The sequence below is a fragment of the Hyperolius riggenbachi genome, chromosome 4 (assembly GCF_040937935.1).
Source record: "Hyperolius riggenbachi isolate aHypRig1 chromosome 4, aHypRig1.pri, whole genome shotgun sequence".
Classification (NCBI taxonomy): Eukaryota; Metazoa; Chordata; class Amphibia; order Anura; family Hyperoliidae; genus Hyperolius; species Hyperolius riggenbachi.
In genome coordinates, this window is record NC_090649.1 from 27,262,035 (window position 1) to 27,279,654 (window position 17,620).

Sequence of the window (17,620 nt, forward strand, 5' to 3'; positions counted from 1 at the left end):
CGGACCTGTTGGAAATTACCTATCAAGCCATCTATCTACCAAAAAAAACCCTCATGGTGTATTCCCAGCATTACTCAGTGTGCTTTGTAAAATGCTGCACATTATGTCTCAGCTCAAAATAAACTAATAATAATAATAATACAAAAATACATAAATAAATTACTCACCTCAATACACTTTGTGCATAGACCTACACTGCCGCAGGTGAGATGACAAGACAGAAGTTTGACGGTGTTTTGACGCCCTCTGGTGGTCATTAGTAGTATTGCAGCTATCTTTCACTGCGGGGGCGTGGTTGTGTGACTCCAGTCGTGTCTGGGGACTTGGGACAAGTACAGCAATTTCTACAGGTAAGCAAACTAAACACAACCCAACACAACCCAAACGCAACAGCAACAGCACACAAGCACACAGAAACACACAAACACAGGCATGTAATGTTGCACAATACTGATTCTGTATTCCATGTAAGATAAAGCTTTTCATATGCAGAGATTCCACCACCCTCCAACTTCACCCAGGCATGTACAACTTACATGCAGAACAATACTTTATCGTATGTAAACTTCTGAACATCAGAAAGTGTAAGTAGTCAGTGGCAGAGGTTTTTTTTATTTATTTTTTGTGTGCTATCCTTGTTCAGCTGATATAATCTCTATAAGTATCAAGAGCCCCTGCACCAGCCACTTCCTCTGTCCCAGCACCCGATATCTACAGGCTGTGATCTCTCTGTGCCCCGCCCCCAATTAGCGTGACAGCCAATCAGCAATGTCAGTCCTGTTCATAGAGCCTGCTGTGAACTCCTTCAGCTCTGCTGCTTTCCCCACAAACATCTTTCCCTCATGCCTTCACCACCCTCCTGGAAGAAAAACTCTTTAATGAAGAAAGATAATGGCAATAATATCATTAAATCACTCGAGTCACCTCTTAGTGTGGTACAGCAGGGTATGGTATAATGATACACACATTTAGGCAATCACAGATTTAGTGTTCACTGTGAAAACAGTTTAGTGAAGCTTGCGTTGCTAGCGAGCTGGAGGCCGTGTCAGGTTCCTCCATCAGGGTGATAAAGGTTTAACTTGGAATAGGGCCTTAAAGAGGAACTCCGGTGAAAATAATGTAATAAAAAAAGTGCTTCATTTTTACAATAATTAAGTATAAATGATTTAGTCAGTGATTGCTCTTTGCAAAATCGTTCCTCTCCCTTTTTTACATTGACATTAATCACATGGTGACATTTTTACTGCTGGCAGGTGATGTCAGCGGAAGAAGATGCTGCTCGCTTTTTTGGCATAGTTGGAAACAGCTGTCAACAGCTATTTCCCACAATGCAACGAGGTTCACAGACAGGAAACAGCTAGGACCATGGGACTGACATCACACTGTGGGAGGAGTTTCACCACAATATCAGCCATACAGAGCCCCCTGATGATCCATTTGTGAAAAGGAATAGATTTCTCCTGGGAAAGGGGGAATCAGCTACTGATTGGGATGAAATTCAATTCTTGGTTACGGTTTCTCTTTAAAGTGAACCCGAGGTGAGAGTTATATGGAGGCTGCCATCTTTTTTTTCTTTTAAGCAATACCAGTTGCCGGGCTGTCCTGCTGATCCTCTTCCTCTATTACATTTAGCTGTAGCCCCTGAACCAGCATGCAGCACATCAGGTCTTTGGCTCTGTTCACATTAAAAATCACAAGCGCTATCGCAAGTGAGCGATTTATTGAGCGTTTTCTAAGTGCAAGCGCTTTTGCTGAGCGATTAATTGTTACACTCCCTGGCGTCAGTCAGGAAGTGAACTCTTTGACCCGGAAATGAATAAATACAATGTATTTATTCATGAAAGCACGCAGGAAATAACTATACAAAGCTCTTTCTCAAGCGCTTTGTGATTTCCCTATTCCTTTCATTGAGCGAAACGCTCAGAAAATGGTACAGGTAGCATGTTTTTTTTGTGATTTTACAAAAATCGCAACGCTCAAATGCGAACACTCTCATAGGAAATCCTTGCACAAGCGCTTAAAAAATAAATAAATCACTAACACTCATCGTGCAAACAAGCCCTTTCTGGCATTATTGTCAGATCTGACTTGATTAGCCACATGCTTGTTTCTGGTGTGATTCAGACACTACTGCAGCCAAATAGACCAGCAGGGCTGCCAGGCAACTGGTATTGTGTAACAGGAAATAAATATGGCAGCCTGCGTATCACTCTCACTTCTGGTGTGATTTAAGCAAGAGGGCAACTTTGGCTTCTCTTGAAGCCCAGTTGGCTTGTTAGGTAAAGTAAGATATTGGCACTGGGGATCAGAAAATGAGCGAGCTAGGCCCATGGACACCCAATAAGCCCTAAGCTACGTACACACATACGACAACGATTGTTCGTTGTGAACGACGAACAAACTTTTAATTGAGGAAAGAACGACCTAAGTAAAGTTAGCTTTTAAAGGTGTGTAACGATCTGATCGTTAGAAGGAACGTTACATCACGTAAAGCAACTATTGCGCCTGCGCATAAAAATGAAAAGTTCCAAGCAGAAATAGTGAAATGCGCATGTCAAGCCTAGTACGAACGACCGTTTCCAACGATGTACTACTTTTGCAAATGATCGTTGTTGGAAAAAATCCGCCAAGCTAGATCGTTCGTTTTTAACGATCTAGCTCGTCCGTCGTTAGACAATGGTCGTTGGCTGCTTTTTTTTAAACGATCGTCGTTTGAAATGATCGGGGAACGATCGTTTCAAACGACTATAGTCGCATGTGTGTACGCACCTCTAGGCACCTGCCTAAGTTGCCTTGCAGCTGATTCAGCTCTGGATAAAAGGAAGGCTGTGTTGTCTGGAGCATAATGTAAGATTTTCTTTTTCAGTGTGGATCTCACATATGAATATGCAATATCTTACCTGGCACTAAAAGCCCCTTTCCACATGTTGTGTTTCCATGCGATTTCCTGATCCGGCCCAATTTGCTGACTGCAGGGGCGCTGTGACTATCAGAGCAATCTGTATATTTCCTGCGTTTAGGTCAGGTCAACGGGAGCTCACAAAAATCGCCCAACTTTTGGGGTATTATGTGATTAACTTGCGTCCCAACAATTTAAAGGGGACCTGTAGTGAGAGGGATACAGAGGCTGCCATATTTATTTCCTATTAAACAATACCAGTTGCCTGACTCTCCTGCTGATCTTCTGCCTCTAATACTGTACGTTTAGCCATAGACCGTGAACAAGCATGCAGCAGAACAGGCATTCGTTGTCAGGGGTTTTGACATAGACACTATGTATATACTATAAATACAACACTATCTGGCGCTGGATATTAGAATCCTAAATGATAAGCTGCGTGACCCGTGGAGGGAATCCCTAAACCCTCAAAATATAGAATTCAAATTTGTGTATAACACTGGCACGCGCTAAAAATTCTATAGCAGTTTATTAGACATATAAAAAGAAAGAATTTAATCACTCTCCACACGCTTTCAACACTCACACATACTTCAGAGAGGCCTCTCTGTTCCGCCTGCCTAACTACTGCCACTAACATATATCTAAAAAATCTAAAAGTCTTTTAAGGGGATTTATATTCAATCTATTGTCATATTGTTCATTTCTGGTAAATGAGTCTGATGGTCTTCAATGTTAAAAAGTCTTTCCAGTTCAAGAGTGTAGTTTCCTGTATAAATGGATTACATTCAGACCAGCGATATTGATACACTCACGTGCTCCCCGGTATTGGGTTTGTCACTCTCTTTAGATTTACTTGGGATCCTGACTGGTTACCGTTCCTATGTAGGTCTCACCAGGCTCAGCGTCCTCCGGTTTCTCTCCTATGCCCGCCGCTCGCCAAACTGATACCTTTGTGCAGCATACGTCACCTCCGCATCCACTACGGAAGTGCGCCCGCTGTGTTCTCCGTCTATTGGCTTCTCGCGTGCACTGCTTCTTGGTGACGTCACCTCTCTAGGCTGTTGGAACTTCGCTGGCGGCTGTTGCGCGCTAACAGTCCGCTTCTTCCAAAACCTTTGCAGATTTCTGTGGGCAATTCATATGCTTCTATTGTAACCTCTACGCGTTTCTGCCGATAACTCGTCGGCCTTCTTCAGGAGGGTTTCAGATTATGGGGCACTTTGAGCTGGTCGTATTTTATAGTCCCTTTGACCTCAGAAATTATCCACCCCTCATTTCCTAGGGGTGTGGTAATCCAGTCACATGATGTGGTCTCCATTTTCTTGTAGTCCAGGTATTAAAATTTACTCATAAAAGGATAATCTTACATCTAACACATCTCTCCACTATCAGTTTATTCCTCATTCATTATAATTCTAAAATACCCCACATTGCCTCTATACCCAGTCTTTTATTATATAAAATAGTACAAGCTACAATCTTTATAAAAAAAATGCAAATAGCTCCATTTCACTATTTAGCCCTCTTGGGATAATTGTATCCAACTGGTAAATCCATTTTGACTCATTTCTTGACATCTTCTGGATGTAATCACCCCCCCTTCTACCCCGGTTTATTACCTCCAATCCAAAGAAGATGGTTCCCCTCAAGCTCCCTCCATGTTTTTCTTTATAATGTTTTGACAATGGATGTGTTATATTTTGTTTCCCAATTTTATTAAAATGTTCTGCTATCCTACTTTGCAGGGCCCTCTTTGTCCTCCCTATAAACCTTTTATGGCAGGGACATTGTATACAATAAATTACCCCACATGTGGTACAAGTTATCTGATCTTTGATCTTGTATTTAACCGAATCTGGCGCCTCTACCTTATTCTACCTGGATTACTGGTTCTCCTACAGTTCAGGCAAAAGCCGCATCTCATGAAACCCACCCTGCCCCTTCCCCTCCCACTCTCAGCCAATTCCCCCCTATATTCATTTGCTGCAGTGGCTATCGATAGTCCAATGTTTGGGGCCCTTTTGAAGACAACTTGTGGTCTCTCAGGTATCAGTTCTCCCAGGATTTTATCCTGTTTTAGGACATCCCAGTGTTTATTAATGATATTCCTTACTTTCTTCGATTGTACACTATATTGTAATGTCAAACTGAAATAATTTCCATCCCAGTCTTGTTTCCTACTCATACTTAACAATTCTTCACGATCCCTTTGTCGGACCGTCTCTCTAGACTGTTCCACTTTCTCTACCGGATATCCCTTCTCCAGGAGGCACTTCTCCAGCTTGCATGCCTCCAGGTCATAGTCCTTTATATTCGTACAATTACGGCGCAATCTGGAGAACTGTCCCCTGGGAACCTCATTTAGCCACCTAGGTAGATGGCAGCTTGTATATAAGATGTAGCTGTTGACATCAACAGCCTTTTGAAAGGTTCTAGTGCTCAAACATTCCTTGTCCACAAATATTTCCAAATCCAGGAAATGTATCCTGTCTCTACTGGTTTCGGTAGTGAATCTGATTTTCCAATCATTACTATTAATCATATTGATATACCTGTCCAGGGATATCTGGTTGCCCCGCCATATCATCAGCACATCGTCGATGACACTATGTATGCCAGAAGAGCAACAGGACAGCCAGGCAACAGGCATTGTTTACAAGGAAATAAATATGGCAGCCTCCACATCCCGCTTTAACTCAGGTTCCCTTTACACATTTTTCCTACTCTGTCAGAAATGGCAAAACACAGTTGTGCTGCGGCATCCGGCCAAACGTGTTATAATCACATCGTGATTGAATATACATGAAATCACAATGCATTTGAAATCACGATTTTATGTACATAAGGCCCCTAAGATCTCACGGTGTGTGAAGACATTGGGCTTAATTCACAAAATGGTGCTAACTGTTAGCAAGGGCGTGCTAAACAGTTAGCACGCGAAGTGCCGCGCACGGACTTTTGCGCGTGCAACTGTCCATGTTATCGCGTGCAAATGTCCACGATCATGGGGTTTTGCACTCGCAAAAGTCAGTGCAGGGCCGGCCCTAGACTTTTTGCCGCCTGAGGCAAAATTAGAAAAATTGCCGCCCCCCAGCCGTGGGGGGGCGCCGAGCTGGAGGGGTAGCGGGCAGAAAGGGGGTATCGGACCCCCCCTCCCTCGCCTGGGTCCCCCGATCTGCGCACCAGCCTGCATATGATGAAGATTTGAAGAGGCAACAAGTGGGGGAATCACTCACCTCTTCAGCGTTCCATCGTGCGCTCCACTGACGTCACTTCCTGCAAGGCCGTCCACTTACAATACAGTGGGCGGCGTTGCCGAAAGTGACGTCAGTGGAGCACGCGATGGAACGCGGAAGAGGTGAGTGATTCCCCCGCCCGTTGCCTCTTCATCGCTGGAGGAGGAGTGCAGATCGGGGGACCCAGGCGACCCCCCTCCCCGCCGCTAGGCCCAATACCCCCTTTCTGCCCGCTACCTCTCCAGCTCGGCGGGCGGCCCCCAGCGGCAGCGTCTATGGACAGGCGGGTGCCGCCCCCCCCCAGATTTGCCGCCTGAGGCAAATGTTTCACCCCGCCTCATGAGCGGGCCGGCCCTGCGCGGCACTTCGCGTGCTGTTTAGCACGCCCTTGCTAACAGTTAGCACCGTTTTGTGAATCATGCCCATTGGTCGAAGAATGAGAAATGGAATCTTCATTGCAGAAATCTTCCTGCATGCTGGGAAATATAATGATTATTATTACATTTCTGAAACACCATCCTATATGAGTGCTGTAATCAGACCTGTTCTCTATCATACAGACCTCAGCATGGACACAAAGATGGAGACAATGATGGACACAAAGATGGAGACAATGATGGACACAAAGATGGACACAAAGATGGACACAAAGATGGACACAAAGATGGACACAAAGATGGACACAAAGATGGAGGCCAGCAGTGAGCGGGATGACGTCCAGGAGCAGCAGAATCCTGGCGGTAAGAGAGAGACTTACATGGTGGTAGAGAAGGGTAGGACTCTAGGGCATCAGGGGTGGGTGGAGGTGGCCAGTGTGATGGGCCCCAGGGGATATAAACGTAGGATTTTGTAATTGATGTACACTTTGGTACAGTCACATGAAAGGAGAAAGGGAGCGAGGCACTGCTGCCTAAAAACCCTGTAGAGAAAGTCTGAAGCCAAAATAATTTTCTTTTTTTATTGCTCACTTATGTTAGGCAGTAAGATCAAAGCTGATTCACCGCAACAACGCGGCAGAACGAGGAAGTTATCCCCCCCAAAAAAACAAAATTCCACAACTTTCCAGATCGTGCATTTTGCTGCCCGGGGGAGGCAGAGCTTTGTGCTGTAGCTCTGCCTATTTACCAGTCAATCTCCACCGATCTCAGCCTCTCCCCGTCCCTCTCAGTGAAAGAAGACTGAGAGGGGTGGGAGGAGGCGGAGTTCGGTGGGGATTGGCTCCAGTAGAGACAGAGCTGCAGCTCAAAGCTCTGCCTCCTCCAGGAAGCGCAGGGAGAATTTTGCCCCGGGGATTTTGGGGTGATAAATACCTCGTTCTGCCGTGCTGTTGCGGCAAATCAGCTTTGATCTTACTGCCTAACATAAGTGAGCAATAAAAAAAAGCTAATTATTTTGGCTTCAGACTCTCTTTAATTTAGCTTGGTAGTCACAGTGGTAGAGATAGAGAACAGTGGGAGTGTCAGGCCTTGACACCCCCACTGTTCTGTACCACTGTGACTACCCAGCTGGATTAAAGTTTTTTTTTTTAATCAAGTTTTATTAAAACCAAGGATGCAACACATTAAAATAAACAATTTTACATTAGCTAAGAAAGCTGAAAACAACATTATATAATCCTGAAGATCAGTGAAATAAAAACTTCTAGGTGTGTCAAGAGAAACCTTGAGGGTGAGAGCCGGCCTTACAGGCAGGGCAGCCATCAGACGGGGGCAACTGACACTGCAGTGAGGGGCCCATGGCTTCTGGGGGCCCTGCGCCCCCCCAAAGCGCTGGAAGGGCCGCATTTGCTGGCTACGGGCCTGTGGCTCACCAGCACACCGCATTCCAGCACTGAGAGAAGAGTGACATCAGCGCTTGAACGTGGGGAGCAGATGAGTGAGCACGCTACAGCGGACTTTCTATACTGAGGCACCACCAGGGCCGGCCCGCTCATGAGGCGGGGTGAAACATTTGCCTCGGGCGGGGGGGGGGGGGGCGGCCGCCGAGCCGGAGGGGTAGTGGGCAGGTCAGGGGTATTGGGCCTAGCGGTGGGTCCTTCCCGCCCGTGCCTCTTACTATCTGCAAGCGGCTGCTTCCTAATTACAGCTGGAGGGGAGCGCAGATCGGGGGACCCAGGCGAGGGGGGGGGTCCGACCCCCCTCCCCACCGCTAGGCCCAATACCCTCGACCTGCCCGCTACCCCTCCGGCTCGGCGGCTGGCCCCCCCGCACCCACCGACGGGCGGGGGCGGCAGCAATTTTCTCCTAAATTTGCCTCAGGCGGCAAAAAGTCTAGGGCCGGCCCTGGGCACCACCTATATCTGACTACAGGCCACCTATACTGGGCCACCACCTATACCTGACTACCTATACTGGGGCTGGAACCACCTATACCTAGCTACCTATACTGGGGCACTACCTATACCTGGCTACTTATACTGAGGCACCACCTGTACCTGGCTACCTATACTGGGGCACCACCTATACTTAGCTACTTATACTGGGGCGCCTATAGCTTGCTACCTATACTGGGGGCACCTGTACCTGGCTAATCTATACTGGTGCACCACCCATACCAGGCTACCTTTACTGGGGGCGACTATACCAGGTATAGGTAGCCTGGTATAGTCGCTACCTATACCGGGGCATAACCTATCGTTGAATACCTATACTGGGGCACCACCTATAGCTGGCTACTTATACTGGGGAACCTATACCTGGCTAGGGAAGGGGGACGAGCTTAGACAGAAGGGGACAAGAGGTAACACAGGGGGATAAAAGAGGCAGAGGGGGAACAGAGGTGCACAAAAGAGACACAGGGATAAAAGAGATGAGATGGGAACATGAGATCATACAGAGGGACACAAAAGAGGCACAAACTGAGGTTAGACAGAGGGGGACAAAAGAGAACGGATGAATGATAAGAGCGGACTTACAAGTCCCTATCTCATTTGTTAACCGGGGACTACCTGTATTTTGCTAGTATTTGGCTCCACCCACAACATGCCATGGCCACGCCCGCTCAACGAGTTGGTGGGCCCAGGGAGGGGGGCCCAGGCCTGATGATGTGTGAGGGGCCCCAAAATTTCCGATGGCGGCCCTGCTTACAGGTGTGATAGTGGAGTGCAAGCTCCGGTTTATTTGCATATATTTGATGTGAAGGGAGCTACAGGGGGCTTGACTCAGGATGAAAGGGTGGGAGGCAAGGGGGTTGAGGGGAAGTTGGAAGGGAATTATTATTAGAGAGGGGGAACAATGAGTAGGAAGTTGCCTCTTATGGGATATTTGCATTTCTTGAAAGTGAATAGCTCTCAGGGCCGAGCCGTAGCAGAGGTGAGAGAGGCTCCAGCCTCAGGGCGCAGTGTAGCAGGTGGCTGCACAACTCACTCAGCTATCATTCCCCCGTTGTGTTTGAAGCAGAGAGAATTAAGAAAAGGGGATACATGGAAGTGACTGCAAGCCAGATAACTAGAGATTAAGGTGTTGGGAGCCATGAGACGCCTTTTAGGAGGGATGGAGGGGTGCACTTTGGCGCTGGAGGATCTTGTCCTGGCTCTGATAGCTCTGGGTCAGTTTGATGGTAGGCCCATTGGGACCGCTATCCTTTTATGTTTCGTGTCAGTAAATCTGTTGGAGGCCAGGTAATCATACCCTTAGATTCAGTATGTGTGCTGCTATGCCAAACCTGGAGGTCGGGTGTGAAATTTAAGCGAAGGATAACTGGAGGTAAGCATGAAAAAGGCGGGAGACAAAGTATGAGAGGCTAAAGGCCAGCATAACCACATGTTGACATTATTGTTCTATGCAGGCTTGCATTTTATCTGAGTCACAGAAAAATAAACCCGCCATCTCTGAACAAATATTTCAGATCTATTCTGAGGCGCCAGTAGCATCTTGTGCATTCTCAAGTGATTGATCAGCACAGTAAGATCCGATAGGGAGGGCACTGATGTCTTTCTTTTAGTTTTTGATGTCTGTCAGTGTTGCATGATGGGTAGGTGAGCGCTAATTAGGATAAATCTGAAGATACATTTTTGGCTGAGGAAATGGAGCCAGGCAGCTTACTCCAGAATGGACGGATGTGTTTGCATTTCCACCACATCTGCAGATAGTCACCAACCTCGTCCATGCATCTCCAGCATAGATCTGAACAGAGGGGGTTGTATGTGGACACTCTGGCTGGGTCTCTGGTTGGTTCTGGATATGATTTTGTAGTTTCTGTCCTGTATTGACACAGAGGGAGACATTTTATCTGATAATATGAAAGCTTTGTCCCAGTCCTCCTCATCTACGGTCTAACCCAGATCCCTGTCCCATCTATCTGTATGTCGTTGTAAGTTCTATGACCCTGAGGAGTCATTGAAAGGTTTTTTTTAGGAAGCAGTGCCTCGCTCTCTTTCTCCTTTCATGTGACTGCAATTTCGCTGGGAGCCCATTCCTACTTCCCTACACCATTGGGTTCACCCTGCTGCATACTGGTGCCGTACCTTTCATCAGTCTGATACTTTGGTGCAGCACCTGTCCTGCAACATTATTTCTTGAGGAGAGTGTGGAATACATCATCTGATTCTTCTAACTTATGTCCTTCTTCTTCTGTGATGCCTAATCCTAACCTTCCCTCTAATGCACCCCCAATGTAACCCATTCCTCTACTGTCCTCCCTGACATCTAAACCTAACTTTCCTCCCCACTTGGAAATTCCTTCCTAATGCTAAACCCTAACTATGCCCGACTCTAACCTCCCCCTTCACGTAAACCCCTCCCTTCTGCTTGACCCTGAAATCCCTCCCAGCATAAACCCCTCCCTCCTGCTTAACCCTGAAATCCCTCCTAGCATAAACCCCTCCCTCCCGCTTGACCCTGAAATCCCTCCCGGCATAAACCCCTCCCTCCTGCTTAACATCTGAAATCCCTCCTAGCATAAACTCCTCCCTCCTGCTTAACCCTGAAATCCCTCCTAGCGTAAACCCTTCCTCCTGCTTGACCCTGAAATCCCTCCTAGCATAAACCCCTCTCTCCTGCTTGACCCTGAAATCCCTCCCAGCATAAACCCCTCCCTCCTGCTTAACACCTGAAATCCTTCCCAGCATAAACCCTTCCCTCCTGCTTAACACCTGAAATCCCTTCCAAGCATAAACCCCTCCCTCCTGCTTAACCCTGAAATCCCTCCCAGCATAAACCCCTCCCTCCTCCTTGACCCTGAAATCCCTCCCAGCATAAACCCCTCCCTCCTGCTTGACCCTGAAATCCCTCCCAGCATAAACCCCTCCTTCCTGCTTGACCCTGAAATCCCTCCTAGCATAAACCCCTCCCTCCTGCTTAACCCTGAAATCCCTCCAAGCATAAACCCCTCCCTCCTGCTTAACCCTGAAATCCCTCCCAGCATAAACCCCTCCCTCCTCCTTGACCCTGAAATCCCTCCCAGCATAAACCCCTCCCTCCTGCTTGACCCTGAAATCCCTCCCAGCATAAACCCCTCCCTCCTGCTTGACCTTGAAAATCCTCCTAGCATAAATCCCTCCCTCCTGCTTAACCCTGAAATCCCTCCCAGCATAAACCCTTCCCTCCTGCTTAACACTGAAAACCCTCCTAGCATAAATCCCACCCTCCTGCTTAACCCTGAAATCCCTCCTAGCATAAACCCCTCCCTCCTGCTTATCCCTGAAATCCCTCCCAGCATAAACCCCTTTCTGACATCTATCCCTAACCTCCCCTTAACATAAACCCCTCCCTCCTGCTTGACCCTGAAATCCCTCCCAGCATAAACCCCTCCCTCCTGCTTGACCCTGAAATCCCTCCTAGCATAACTCCCTCCCTCCTGCTTAACCCTAAAATCCCTCCCAGCATAAACCCCTCCCTCCTGTTTGACCCTAAAAACCCTCCTAGCATAAACCCCTCTCTCCTGCTTAACCCTGAAATCCCTCCCAGCATAAACCCCTTTCTGACATCTAGCTCTAACCTTCCCTTAACATAAACCCCTCCCTCCTGCTTGACCCTGAAATCCCTCCCAGCATAAACCCCTCCCTCCTGCTTAACCCTGAAATACCTCCTAGCATAAACCCCTCCCTCCTGCTTGACCCTGAAACCCTCCTAGCATAAATCCCTCCCTCCTAATCCCAGGCGTAGAGGTAAATTTAATCCTCACAATTGACTACAACCTCCACCCCATTGTAATCAATGTAACCTGATGTCTAACCCTAATTTCCTACTCATCAAAGCCCCTTACCACCAATGTCAAAACCTAACCTTCTCTCCAATGTGGTACAATCAGAGATTCTTACCATAAATGCACAGTGGACCTATTGGGCCTTATTCAATTCACTTTTTCTCCTGAGTTTCACACCTTAGCAATAAAATGCCTTCTACCCCACGAGCAAGCTAAAAAATAAAAACAAAATTGATAGTACTTTGCACTTAATTTTTGGAACTTTTTCAATTGTAGAGTGCTAAAAAAAATTATTTTTAACATAATATGAAAACTTATATCCTGAGAGAAAACTGAAGGTGCCCACTAACAATCCAGTTTCCCGAACGATAGACCATCAGATCTAAAAATAAATGTTTGGGGCCATCAACGGAGGGATAATCAATCGGATCAGATTAAAAGAATCGTTCGTTTGTTGCCGATTGGCACTATTAATAAAACCAGATCCAATCGATTGTAGTGTCGAAGGTCTGGGAGATTGTACCATTAATGGGTACCGCCAGTAGAAAAAGTGAATTGAATGAGGGCCATTGTGTGATGTCATCATGAAGTCAGCATGGAGCAGAATCTCAAAGGAAGGTTCCCAGCCTGTGGTGCAAACCATGTCAGGGAAAACTGAGGCTGGTCTGACAGGGGGGCCCCGTCCGGCAAAAATGTGCTGATACGCCTAAAGTGTACAATGACTGAATGAGATAAGGAGAAAATGTATGGAACAGTAACTACATACCTATGAAAGAGGGACACCTAAGACACACCCCTGCCACACTCCTAGTCACGCCCCCAGCACACCACTCACCATGCATACTATAAAGATTTCATAAGAAAATTATGTTGTTTTATAATTCAAACCACACTGGTCCTTTCTATCCTGGTTCATTTTCCTTCATAGTAACATCTGAAAATAAAAACTATATAAATGTAAAGGGTGGGAATAAAGTTTAGAGTCATTGAAACACATTTTTTTCTGTACAAAAATACATATATTTACATAAATCTGAATATCAGTCTGAAAAGAGGGACAAATGAGGAGGAAAGAGGGACAGAAGGACAGGGCTCCCAAAGAGGGACTGTCCCTCCAAAAGAGGCCCAGTTGGGAGTTATGGTAACTGCACTCACTCTCTCTTCCACCAGATTACATTTATGTGTCTTCTGAAGACGAGGATGGGGATGGTGAAGATTGTGCTGAAATGGAGGATGAGAAAGCACATATACTCCAAGGTAAGACATTATAGCTGTTTTCTGAGGAAAAGGGCGTTACCTATTCCATAGAGTGTGGGTCCTGCTGTAGTGTACACTGTACTATGTAAGGGGAAGGGCATAAGGGGAGGGAGGGATTCTAATGAATAAAGGGGATGTGGGAAATCTTTTAGTTGCATCACCTGAAAGGGGGAGATAGTGTTTTAATATGAAAACTTGGTCCCCCCCCCCCCCCCCCCCCCAGGGCTCTAGTTCTATACCTACTCTCTTGACAGGATACCGTAACTGTTCATTACTTATTTGGAATGGGATGCAAACTTTTCAGAACAAGTCTTTTATGTGAAATATTTACGTTTTACAATATATGTCAAGATTGAGTTTGTGATTGGCCTTTTCCTAATACTCAATGCAGAGACTTCACACACATAGTCCAGCCTCCTGGGCTCCTCAGGGGAGGGACTTTAGAGTAGAGGGGTGGGGCCTGCTGTTGTGCAATAGGAGTTTGTGAGAGGGGGCAGTCTTGACACCAAATTTACTGTCTTTATATATTCACTGCAGCCTTCTGGAAATAACATGTCTATTGTATTGTATCCAGTATATTTATCTAGCACATGATTGTTAATAGTATTTGACTTGAATAGTGATTGTTGCTCTGAGGCCTTTTGTAATATTTTTTTTTCTTATTCAAAACTGTGAATGCATTTTTTTGTGTACTTGATGTCTCAGATAATATTGGCACTTCAAAAGGTAAATCACACCAATAGTATCGCAGTTCCAAAATCGTTTAAAAGTAGTAAAATTGGACAGCTACTGGGAAAAATATGTATAATGATGCAAGCCTGACATCTAGTGGTCAAACAAGAGAATGCAGCCTTAGTCTCTAACTTTTATTCTGAAATTGTAATATTTTCTTGGGAGTAATACAATTCCTTAATCTTTTAAAAATTCTGATTTACTGGGATGAATTGTTTTCAGGAATGTGTTTTTTGCTTAGCTCTGAAAGTATTAACACCTGAAGTACTTATTTTGCATGTATGCAAAAGTACATTTACATCCAGGCCTGGTCAACACATGCAAGGAGTTTGTATGTTCTTTTAAATTGGCCCTAGACAACAACACTAAATAATACATCACTACGACGATTTCCCGTCGAAATACAGCAGATTCGATCACTATGATTGAATCTCCTGTGAATTCGTTAACGCAAATGTTGACCGATTGACCGATTTCCACCCGAAATCGATTGATTCAGTCGATCTGTCCAGGCGGAAAATTTAGCTTGATTGCCGGGCGGGTTGGGAGCGCGCCATTAGCGGCGTTCGATATGGTGTGCACCAATACATCACCTGTCTGCCGGCGTGAGTCCCCGGGTCCCCGCAGTCTCTCACTTCTTCCAGCGTCTTCTCAGTCTTCTCTTTACTTCCTGTCCTGTGAGAAGGCGAAGTTCAAACAGTAGAGGGCGCTCTACTGTTTAAATTTCCGCTTAGCACAGGACGGGACAGGAAGTGAAGAGGAGACAGGGGAGGACGCTGGAAGAAAGGACAGCACGGACCCGGGGACTTGCGCCAGCGTACAGGTAAAATTTATGCGTACGTTAAAAAGGGGCGCTGGGAAAAAAGGGCGCGGGGTTTTAAACGATAAGCATGGATAACGTTTAAAAATGTATTGTACTGTATTTCGTTTAAAATTCATGTTTTATAAAGTTATAAATCATTAAATAATGTACATTAAATCGGCAATTGTAAAAACGTTAATCTTCCATTTAAATATTGAAACGTATAATGTTTAAAAAAAAATTACTAAGTAACCCTCCCTGTACCTACCCCTAACCCCTAGACCCCCCTGTTGGTGCCTAAACCTAAGACCCCCCCGTTGGTGCCTAAACCTAAGACCCCCCTGTGGGTGCCTAAACCTAAGACCCCCCTGTTGGTGCCTAAACCTAAGACCCCCCCCCCTGTTGGTGCCTAAGTAACCCTCCCTATACCTACCCCTAACCCCTAGACCCCCCTGTTGGTGCCTAAACCTAAGACCCCCCTATTGGTGCCTAAACCTAAGACAGGGGGGCTGTTGGTGCCTAAACCTAAGACCCCCCTGTTGGTGCCTAAACCTAAGACCCCCCTGTTGGTGCCTAAACCTAAGACCCCCCTGGTGGTGCCTAAACCTAAGACCCCCCTGATGGTGCCTAAACCTAAGACCCTCCTTAGTGATCACTGTATTGTGTGTAGAATAATGTTTTAAAAACAGTAAGGGATAAAATATATTACAATTTACATTACGTACTGATCGCTTTGTTTCGTGAATAATAATGTTTTACAAACAGTAAGGGATAACATTTAAAATAATGTTTTATTGAAATAAGAAACGTAAATCATCACAAGCAGTTATAAAACATGAAAAATCTTCGGGCGCCGTTGGAAAACGTTATTATTCTCGGGCGCCCTTTTTTCCTGTTCCTGTTCATGTTACAGGGCCAGAGTTAGGACACCTATGTTTACCTGGGTACTTCTGCGCAGTATAGGTGACTAAGCATAAGAATGCATTCTTCTGTGAACTAAAACCCTGGCTTTTAATTTAGCTGTAGGGATAACAGTTGTGCCTGGATGAGTGAATCTGTGAATGCATTTGTTTGAACATTTGCATGTGAGTGTGCGAAGGGTTAATAGATTTTTGCTGTTTTCTAGCCACACCCCCTTCAGCACCTTTCTTTCCCTAATAATTTATTTAATGTCCTAACTAGAGGCGATGTGCCTGGATATATGTATTTCCTTTTTTCCTGTTCGGCGCCCAGTAACTGATATTTATTATGGGAGTGAATGGCGGCGCCCGATTTGTCCACTAGCCTCCTGCGCCCTTTTTTACTGTTACCACAATTTATTGCTGCTGGCTGGGGGGGCAGGAGCAGCGAGGCAGGCGGCAGCGGCAGTTCCACAGGTTGTGAATTGATTTCATGCTGAAATCGATTCAAAATCTGTGTGCAGTGTATGGTCAGCCAATAGATCCCTCTCTGATCAGATTCGATCAGAGAGGGATCTATCTGTTGGTCGATCTGGTGGCAATCGACCAGTGTATGCCAGCCTTCAGTCTCAAGAGTTACATCCAGATAGATGGCCAAACTCAGACTCATACAGTATATTGTCAGCCAATCGTATTACCGCAATGCAGATACAGATCAGGAGCTTCACCTAATTATCATATCAAACATCAGAATAAGGAAACCATGTGACCTCAGTGATTTTTCTGGTGGTACAGTTGATGGTGTCAGATAGGCTGATTTGAGTATTTCTGTAACGGGTGAATCCTGAGATTGTTGTGTTCAATAATCTCTATAGTGTACTCAGGTTGGTGTAAAAAGAGAAGGACAACCAATGATAATTTTATGTATGGAAATGTCTTGTAAATTGGAGAGGTCAAACATGAAAGGCCCGACTAGTTTGAGCTGACAGAAAGGCTACAGTAACTCAGCTTCTCCACTCTCCCAAACTGTGGGGATTAGAAAAGCATCTCAGAATGCACAACATATATTGAATAAGATTCCCCTCCTGTCTGCCAACAACATTAATCTGAAGCAGCAGGGGATGCAGGATCACTAAAACAAGACAGCTGAAGCCTGGAAATACAGCTTGGTCAGATAGATCTCAGCTTTTGCTGACGTCGAGATGATGAGGTCAGAATTTGGTGGGAGCTGTCCTTGTGCCAGATGTTCTGGCTGTGGGTGGGTTGGGACGTGGTACAACAGAAGATTCATATTATGAAAGCACTGCACAAATTGTGTGATGCCATCATGGCACCATGGAGTAGAATCTCACAGGAAGGTTTCCAGCATGTCGTTAAATCCATACCAGGGAGCACCGAGGCTGGTCTGGCAAAGGGAGGCCCCGCCCGGCATAAATGCGGTGTTATTTATAAGCGGTGCGGTGGTTGTATATGAAAGGCAGGAAATGGTCACTTTACATGTATACAGAACAGTAACTGCACTGACTCTCTCTTCCACCAGATTACATTTATGTGCCTTCTGAGGACGAGGATGGGAATGATGAGGGCTGTGCTGAAATGGAGGATGAGAACACAGAAGACACAACACAAGGTAAGCCAGTATGGATGT

General features: G+C 45.8%; 1 protein-coding gene across 2 annotated transcripts in view; it reads left to right on the forward strand.

Annotated features, from left to right (window-relative positions):
- The first annotated feature begins 220 nt into the window (after positions 1-220).
- Positions 221-17,620, forward strand: part of LOC137571143 (DNA (cytosine-5)-methyltransferase 3A-like) — an 80,149-nt gene continuing 62,749 nt past the window's right edge. For both annotated transcript variants that reach the window (XM_068279899.1, XM_068279901.1), the window contains exons 1-4: positions 221-350; positions 6,699-6,878; positions 13,453-13,539; positions 17,513-17,602. In XM_068279899.1, the coding sequence (XP_068136000.1) occupies positions 6,707-6,878; positions 13,453-13,539; positions 17,513-17,602 (349 nt within the window). In that variant the 5' untranslated portion in view covers positions 221-350; positions 6,699-6,706. The remainder of the gene's footprint in view (positions 351-6,698; positions 6,879-13,452; positions 13,540-17,512; positions 17,603-17,620) is intronic.